The sequence below is a fragment of the Opisthocomus hoazin genome, chromosome 10, assembly GCF_030867145.1.
Source record: "Opisthocomus hoazin isolate bOpiHoa1 chromosome 10, bOpiHoa1.hap1, whole genome shotgun sequence".
In the NCBI taxonomy this organism is placed as follows: domain Eukaryota; kingdom Metazoa; phylum Chordata; class Aves; order Opisthocomiformes; family Opisthocomidae; genus Opisthocomus; species Opisthocomus hoazin.
The window spans coordinates 21,016,425-21,025,945 of record NC_134423.1 but is presented as its reverse complement, the minus strand read 5'-3'; the positions used below and the strand labels follow the sequence as shown (position 1 = coordinate 21,025,945).

General features: G+C 33.3%; 1 protein-coding gene across 5 annotated transcripts in view; it reads right to left on the bottom strand.

Moving 5' to 3' along the window:
• Positions 1-502: 502 nt before the first annotated feature.
• Positions 503-9,521, bottom strand: part of FGF7 (fibroblast growth factor 7) — a 31,335-nt gene continuing 22,316 nt past the window's right edge. For 4 of the 5 annotated variants that reach the window (XM_075432232.1, XM_009940256.2, XM_009940255.2 and 1 more), the window contains exons 3-4: positions 1,954-2,057; positions 504-1,559 (exon numbers count right to left, since the gene is read on the bottom strand). In XM_075432232.1, coding sequence (XP_075288347.1) covers positions 1,365-1,559; positions 1,954-2,057 — 299 coding nt within the window. In that variant the 3' untranslated portion in view covers positions 504-1,364. Of the gene's footprint in view, positions 1,560-1,953; positions 2,058-9,521 lie in introns of all 5 variants that reach the window. The other variant, XM_075432229.1, reaches the window with a different exon arrangement.

Genomic DNA, 9,521 nt, shown 5'->3' with positions numbered 1-9,521 from the left:
TAGAAAATTAAGATGTCTTTTCTTCTTCAGGTCACACTGATTTTGGCTGAATTTTCAAACTAGTCATATGGGCTCTTGCATATTTCTGTATCTTTAAGTATAGGTTCTAGCATCTGAGGATTAATTCCAGTACCTGCTGGAACTGTACCCTTCTTTCGCCTGGTGTAACTCTGAGCACACTGTTGAATTCAATTAGCAAGAGTATGTGGCAAATACTTTTTTACATTTTTGCATTGTTTCTTTTGAGATATCCATTGTGTGATTTGCTGCAGGCTGTCATTTTTGTCTGCCATCCAATGTACGTTGGCCAGAGGGTTGCGTACTAATCTCTGTGTCTGGTGACAGAAAAAAATTCATGCATCTCAACCAGGCCATTTTGTTATTCCTTTAGAATTAAAAGCATATGAAACAGATGCAGCTTAGTAAGTATTTTTTTTTATAAATAACATTTAAATAACTTAGAACAATAAAGTTCAAATACAACTTAAAATAAAGTTTAATGCTGTAACAACAGAAAAAGCATGTATAAGGATGGAAAAACAATATTGAAAGCTACATGCCCTAACAGGAATTATACAAAAGATAGGATATGTTACATAAAAAACCTTAATAAGTCTGAATTTTTGCTTCATCGTTATATAAAATGTTAATTTGTGAAAAGTGAGATGAAGTACATTATTTATTCCTACTCTTATTTTACATACACTATTTGAAATATCTTTTAGAGCAGCATTAGGTATTTGTTTCATTAATAGATAGGAACATTTTGTAGTAGAGTAAACTTAATTTTTCCAAACTAATTCTTTTATCTGAATACAACAATAAACATTTACAAGATTATATATTTTTTTTCTGGTCATATAGTTTATGTTTAGGATATCGGTTTCTTGGGGGAAGTATTTAAAATACTGCTCAGCCTCCACATTTACTGTTGACTTGATAATCTGACAACTCATTCCAGCAGCCTTAAAGTCTGACATATTTTACACAACATTATCATCTGCTTATTATTATTATAGCAGCCATATTTAAGAAGCAGATAGGTTTTTTTAAATAAAATATTATCAGATAATCAAGTCATGACTTATTCTTCAGGGTAAATTAATTTAAGAAACTACCCAGTTACAATGACTAAGATAATGATTGTACAACTCTTTAGAATTTTTTACAACTTTTAGTTAGTAAATCTGGCTTTGTGTATATTTTCAAATCTTTTTATGTAGTCTCTCAAAAATAAACATAAATGCGCAAGTCCAGCTTGTTCAGTTTCTCAGTAGTATTCCAGCCTCTCTTGGTATCTTGTCAAATAGTCTTCTTAAAAATAATCTTCCTGCTGGAACTAGTTCTTTATAGATCATTTGTGATTAGGATATTGCCAGAGGAAGAAAGTGGGATGCTCTATGTTCTTTCTTTGTTTTTTTACCTTTCATGGGGACCCCTTTGTGGTTTAAGGTAACAAACATCTCCTTTCCTTTGTGTGTCCATTTTGCAGAAGCATATGTATTATAATGGTTTTCTTCAATCAGTTCTATGAAGTTGCAGTCCTCATTGCATACTTTCTGTTGAGAGTAAATAATAAAATAGAGTAAAATAAGTACAAATGTTTTTTTTTAATACTTGGATTACGGAAGATGGGAGAAGAATATACATTATAAACCCCACATGTTATTAATATTTTAAATAAATAAATTGGACTTCTGAAATCTGAGTATTGAATATATTAGCTTCGTCTGGGCCCCTTTAGTATTCCACATTTTTAAAAGTATATAAGCTCTAATCACTGAATTTATTAAATGGACATAGAAGTCTAGTATGGGATGTATGGGATAAGTACAGGATTTTAATTTGGTAGTAATCTATTGTATGCAAACTATACAGATGCTACAGGTAAAAATACATATCTTTAAGATTGTGTGTTATGATTGTACACACAAGAGAAGTTTGTATCCATACCTTTCCATAGAGTCTTCCTGACTTGTTCATTGCCAGAAAGTATTCACTTTCCACTCCTTTGATTGCCACTATTCCAACTGCCACTGTTCGGATTTCTAGAATACCTGCAAAGACACACAGTAAGGGCTGTAAAATGGTTGTTTGTTCTCCAGTCAACTTAGAAGATTTAGTTAAACTAATTTTCTGTAGTATTTCTGTGCTTTTTGGAAATCTGCAGCAATCATTGTTAGAAAACAGAAAAATGATGTATTTATTCATGTGAGGAAAGGGCTAGACTTTAAAAATCGTCTGTATGTGATCTTGTCTGCACACCGCCGCTTTAAAAATTGTATGGTGATAATATTGAAGTATATACTGAATTTGTGATGTTTGTATAAGTAGTTTTTCCATTTTCAAAGAATCTGCATATTGTGGAATTTGTCAGACTCTGGGTTTCATTTAAAAGAATTATATATGTAGCCATCAAGGTTCACAGAATTTGTGTAAAGCCTTTATTTTGAAGACTTGTGTAGCAGTATCATCTCCTTGAAAGACTGTAAACCTTTGAACTTGCGAGTGACAGAAAACAGACCACAGTGTCTTAAATAAGATAAAGTATTTACTTGACCTTTGTATGCTTTTATGACTGATTGAAGCTGTAAAGATACATGTATTTGAAAATCATTAAAAGCTGCTGTAAGAACTTATTTATTCAAAATCAGAAAACATTTAGAGTTGTCTTCTGTAAATGACTTATTTTCATCTCTCTGATGTATATCTGCAATAGCTTTCTGAAGTCACTACAATACATTTAGATACGTGCAACACTGAAAATATTCTTATGTTAATCAAAAAAAAACCCCGAGTAAAGCAGAAGGATGGTTCAAGTTGTTAAAGAATACCAGGTTGTTTTCAAGTTTAAATATTATTGTTGTTGTTTTAAGCAATAGTTTAGAGTTCTGCTTCTGAGTTTGAGCCGTCACTGAGTCACTTACAGAACTATGTGCAGTAGCATCTGTACTGTGACTCGTTCTCCAAAATGGGGTCTTTCAAAGCCAGCCAACTCCAGGCAAATTGCAATAGCTAAGCATGGGGGAGAGAAGTGAAGGAGGGTGAGAGAGGCTTGTGTTAGTGTCACTTGAAAGATGACCTTCCTCTTGAACAAAACATTTCCTTTTTTTCTCTTTCAAGTTTGTATTGACTCTTCACAGCCACTACACGTGGTAATAATTTTTCATTAATTAGTTTTTTTAGAAAGGCATGAAATACCGATGATATTTCTCCTTCCCTATACTTTTTAATATCCTGATGTCCTTTGCTTTCTTTACTGTTTCGTTTTGCTTTCTTCCTTGATATTACTGATGTATCAATCCTAGCCTGGTTTTGCTTCCTTTTTTCTTGCTGTTTCCCCTACCAGTAGATCAGCTGCCTCTTCTCATGGTGTGTGCCCTGCTGGGCATTCATCTCTGAACACTTCTGTACTCCTCTATAATGCGAAGCCAACTTGAAGTAAAGCTTTCAGCATTCTTTGACAAGTTCCACTCTGCTGCAGGCCTAACAACAGTTCTTACAAAGGGCAATTTCTAACTGAAACTTACAAAAATTATTTTAACTTTCATTTAAATTTCGCTTTAGAAAAACCACAGTGAGGCTGAAAAACAGATGAACATCTGCATCTAGCCAAACAAAGAGTGGAAGGGATCTCTGGGTCATCAAGTCCAGTGCTCTGCTAGCTTGGGAATTGCATCAGATAATTCTCTTTTCATAAACTTTGCCAATAGTAAATTGGAGTTGTTATTTCTTTGCCCCAGTGCTTCCGCTGAAGGCTGTTCCAGAGTTTGATTTATTTTAATGGCTAGAGACTGTAGTAATTTGCAATCTGCATTTTTTCAGCGACAGCTTATATCCATTTGTTCTTTTCCCTGTGCTGGCCATTAACTCAAGGAGAGTTTTTTAAAAAGATCTATGTTTGACTTTTCTGTTTATACAGAATTAAAAAAATGAAAGATTCAAAATGACTTTTTAAAACAAGTCATACCAGTAGGAATTGAGATTTCTATGAGTAATCTGATGTTGGCTGAAGTTACAGTTGTAAGAAATACTACTAATTTTAAAAAGGAAATGCCAAAATCTTTTGTCCAAGACAATATTATTATTAGATTTTTTACATTACTTTTAGCTTTTTTTTTTTCCCTGATGTAGATGGTGACATTCATATTAACTTGTAGCAGTTATTTTATTTTGATTTTGGGCACTGTTTTTCTACTTTATTCTCAGTTGAGACATAAATGTTATTCATGTGGGAACTTTACACTATCCATATAGAATTTGGTGTAGGATAGAAATTGGGAATGTGAAAATATTTTATAAGCCTCCTATATAGCAAATCTGAATGGCAAAATAAAAAGTTATCTATCAAAGTTATATTCTACTTATCATTTACAAGGGCACTGTGTGTGTGATAGATTTATTGTATTCAGATCTTTATGTGGCTTTTCATCTTATTTGTTAAAATCCCATTCTGCCTAAAAAGCAATGCTTTTAGTTAAAGATAGTTAATTTGAGATTCTTAAATTGTTATGCATATTCAGTACTATTTGCTATATTGCTATGTGCTTTTCACAATTTGAAGCTGTTATGTACCCCTAGAATTAGGGCTACCTTTCACGTAAATAACATTTGACACCCTGACTCAGAGCTGAGATGAAATCCAAAGAAAGTTGTAGGTCTTTGAATGGCACACTTCTAAACGTACTCTGTGCATCTGTCCATGAAGTTTAGTGAGTGAACACCATATGAACTCTCCAATAACTATGTCACATTAAAACTGTTATAATATTAGCAATGTTAAAGAGAAATAAAAAAGAGCATAGAGAGTTCAGTGGAAATAGAGCTTGTGTGTTCTTGACTCTTTGCTCAGAACATGTCTATCTCAGAATTAAATGGCCTATCTTAAACTGCATGTGCTCGTTTTTCTGTTGTCAATTCTGAATCATGTCTCATCTGTTCTGATGTGTCTTAATGAATCCCCAAAAGAGAAACAAAGCATGAACTTTTCCCTTTTCAGCAAAGCATTTATGTGATGTAGGTCTCTGAGGCAGCAGCTCGCATGCACTTTTGTATCTGATGTGCCAGTGAACCATCACTGAGGAGTTCTCTCTATTTTAAGGTGTTCCTTAAGCAATAAGACAGCATACTGTAAGGTCCCTTTTCTTCTGGAGGCTGTGCCTCAATAGTCTTCTGTTCATTTCAGAAATGTGGTATTGCTGCAATTCATTGCGTATTTTTTCTTTAAATTAAATAAATTATATTGGAAATAGAAACACGATTTTTAGTAATGTCTTACTTCTCCCAGTTTGCTGTGTAGTTAGAACTGTGATATCTGATTTTAGCTGAAAATTTGATTTATGATCTTTTACTATATAATCTTTTGTATGGAACTCACTTGTTTTGTTAATTACAAAATGTCATCTACATACATGAATTTAAAATTTCTTCCTTTATGTGCAGAATCTATGGAAATAGACTATTAAGACTGAGAAGTCATACAGTGGAAGTTTATTAGTTTATCAGTGTATCAGTGTCAGCATTGCAGTTGTATCACATCTTTAAATTTAGTATCCAATATCAGAAGTCTCTCACAGACCAGGAAGAAGGATTTTGAGTAATATTCCGTTTAATACAGACAGAGATTTCAGTACTTTAACTGTTCTACAAGGTGCTTCTGAACATACAAGGTTTATAACCAGCTTTTTCCTGCACACCTGTTACGTACTGCATGATTCTTAGAGCAGAAGTTCTTTGATGAACTGGTTAATGGAATCTTTAACACTTATAAACAACATAATCTCACTGTGAAAACATCTAAACTACTTTTCTATTTTTTTAATACTCAGCTTGATATATAAACACTCAACACAAACTTTGAGATTAAAGAGACATGTGGATAATAGCTCATTATGTGATCTGTTTATGTGACATGTGGATCACTGTCTCTTCCAATAGTAGTTTTGTAACATATTTAAACATAAAAATGAGCTTTTATGTTATATCATAATTATAGCACCAAAGCGGGAAATTCCTGAAGGATATACCAAAGAATAAAATAATAAATCCATAAAATAGAGAAAGTAAATTTTATTTTTCCCTCTTTGTTTCATTTCCATTCAGTATCTCTATTAAGTCAAGATATCACAATGTATTACATTATAGTCATATTGGTCTGTCTTTATTTTGTATGTTTTCCTGGTACTCAGTCACTGTAAGAGGTATTACATCACGGTAACTAGACACTACGATGTGTTGTTGCAGTTAGGAGCCTAATCCATCAGCAAGTGTCAAGAGGTAATAAAACTGTTCAACCGGAATTGTGGCGAACTGCAGGTATTTCCTGTTTCATCTATACTTTCTGTAATCGTCTGCTACTGGCGATTCTTCCCAACAGGATGTTGGGCTAAATGAAATCTGAATCTGAGCTGATATAGTTATCCTTATGCTCTTAGTGTATATGGTTTGTTGTACAGTTGTGACTGTTACGATCAACCAAGTCTGAGAATATGATCTTGTTAGTTACTTTGTCTTTAAAAAAAAAAACAAACCTCTTCTTTTTTTCTCTTCTTTTTCATTTTGAAATTCTGCATCATTGCAATGTCTTTAATAAGACTAGCCAGGAGCAACATTTAGTGTGCTAGAAAATAACCCAATAATCTCATTTTTCTATAAATGAGAGCTTTGATTCTGAGTAATTGACAGTATCAAAATCAACACCAAAACAGTAGTAAACTCTAAAGATTAGCTTTATAAGGATGGCAACCGGAGTTCAGCAAAACTCAACAAAGCTAAAGAGTGTCTTTTGTAGCATACTATTTTTGACTGCCTTTAAGACATGAACTGAATTAAAATCTAGTTTCATTGAGTTTTGTTGTTTCTTTACTATGAACCTAAGTGTATCTGAGCTTCAGTCTTCATGCTATTGTTGTTAGCTGATTGACTGGAAGGAGATAAATCTCTATGTCCATAGAAAATGGTAATAGAAGTAAACCTACTATGTTGTGTTATGTTTATAGGCCATTTTATACATGAAGGCAAAAATTCTACCTTCATTGAAGTGAAAAGGAAGATTTCAGCTAACTCAGTAGAGCCAGAATTTTATCCCTAAGGTAGTTCCTTCAGTGAGGCAGGAGAGGTATAGTAAGCTAAAATCTTTTCAGAAAAAAACCCACATAGAGATAGTGAAAATGCTGAACAGGCACGTGTGTGAGATTGGTCTGTGCCAGTTTCTAAGTGTTAGTTTACGTAGCACCAGATACTGCAGAGAAAAGATAAAGAACTAAAATCTAAAGTCAGAAATTCTACTAAAGAAAACCTCTTCTCAGTATAATAGTATATCATTCTTTGTCTTATTTCAGCAAGTCCATTCTTATGTGCTTCCTTTTGAAGTAAAAAGCTCTAATTCTTTCAATCCCTATTCATGAAAAGGAAAAAGTCACCAAGCTAGGATGGGAACGAGAAAATTCTGATAAGTAGATTGTTTCATTTAAACACTCTTTTAGTACTCTAATAACTTCAAAATTACTTTAAAGACATGCTTAAATTGATAGGATGCTGATGGTAAGACGTTCAGAAGGCCAAACTTCAACAAGGTCTTAAATATCCTTAGTTTAAAAATGAAAATGTCAGCTGTGTATTTCAGTTACTTTATCTAAAGCATCCACATAAAAGTTCAGAAGAGATTTAACGGAAGACTTGAATATACCACAAAGTAACTGGGAAAGAAATCAGATTAAATCAAAAAGAGAAAAAAAAAAACGTGAAAATGGGCATACAAAATTAAAAACAACTGTAATTTCTATAAAATCAGCATGAAATTCCAAACAATTTTATATGGTTGCATGGTCAGTGTATCAAATTAAAATTCCTTAATATTCCTGTAGTGAAAGAAGCTTGAAATTCCTGTAGTGAAAGAAGTTTGCTACAGAGCTGAAATTCTGTTTGGTGTATCTAAAAGACAATCAGCTGCGATGGGCTGTATTTTCTCTTTGGAAGAAGATGACTATGGATGCACATAGCAACCTTTTTAAACCACTTGGTGCAAATGAAATAACAGAAAGCTGAGATAAAATCCAGTAGAAAAAAAATCCAAAGAAACAAAACAACCATTTAGGTTGACACAACAGTTTTAGTGGGTGAAATATATATATATATATATTGAGTTTTTGAGACAATTTACATAATAAATGAGGTGAGTTTCCTCGCATTCTGGTCTAGAATGACAGTTGCCCAGTAGTTTACCAATAGACACTTTTATGTCTGACCTTATTCCATGACTGTGGCCTGGAAGACAGGGCAGTACCTTGGGCTGGCAAATTTTGTAGAAAAATTGCCATTTAGCTACATTTTTGGTACAAAATTGAGCATTCTCATGTGACATAATGCTTTCCTGGTATTTGATAGTTTTGTTTTTAATCATCTGATATTAAGTATAATTTTCTGGTTTAATTAATATTTTCATATTAACATTCTCATCTTCTTTTTATTTGTTAACTTTTTTCGCTTTTACAGCACAAGAATACTGTGACTCTTTTTTTAACAACTCTTTGGTTTTATTGCTACACAATCAGTTTATGGATTATATTAAACTAATTTCTAACTGTATGCAGCTGGAGCTGAATAGGCTGAGTTTCTTTGTGTTTGCCTACAATATCCTCAAATAACAATATCCTATCTATTGCAAAATAGTGAGAGCCTTGTGATTTAGCAAAATCAGGGCATTTTGTCTTTAATCATTTTGCAGCCAAGAGGCTGAAAGAGCAATCAGAATTTTTGCTTCTGAGAGTTGTAAGGGAACCAGTAAGTGCGGCACATTACAGAAGATCCAGCAGGTGGTAACAACCTGTCCAGAGGGTCTTTGGAAGAGAAGAGAGGGCAGAACCACTGATCTAGGTATCTTTTCACATGCTGGAGAACTGCCCCAGTAGGTCGGATGATAGGATTGTTCAGGAAGATTTCAGAAGGTTTTAAAGTTCATCTTGTGTTCAGTCCCTCATCAGCTGGCTCTTCTTCCAAACATTCCATATGTGGCCAATATTGCCTTGATATCTATCTCATAATGTCACTGCTCCTCGATTTGTTAGGATCAGAGTTTCCGCAGACATTAATTCAAAGAGAAATTTTGGCATCCATTGCATTTTTCTAGCAAGGCCGACAGCAATTTCATCCCAGTATTTTTCTGTTCTGTCAAGTACGTATGTTACAAGAAAATATTTAAGAGTAAGGTGGAAACTGCTCAGAAGACTTCTGGAGCCTTCTAATTGCTGGAAAGAAGGGAAGAAGAAGAAAAAGAAAAGTATGTTTTTTAAGAAACGCTTTTTCTTTTAAGATAGCAAAGGCAAAGGTCCAGAAGCTAGTTATTATTTTACATTCTTATTATTTCCTTTTAAAAAAACAACTAACAGATAATATATCCAATGCTGATTTTTAAAATATTCTAAACACTTTACCAAATTTTGTGTGATACTTACAGCACTTTATTTCTTGTGGCCTCTCTGTGTACTGACATTGAAAAAAACAGCCTGTTGCTGATTTTTAGG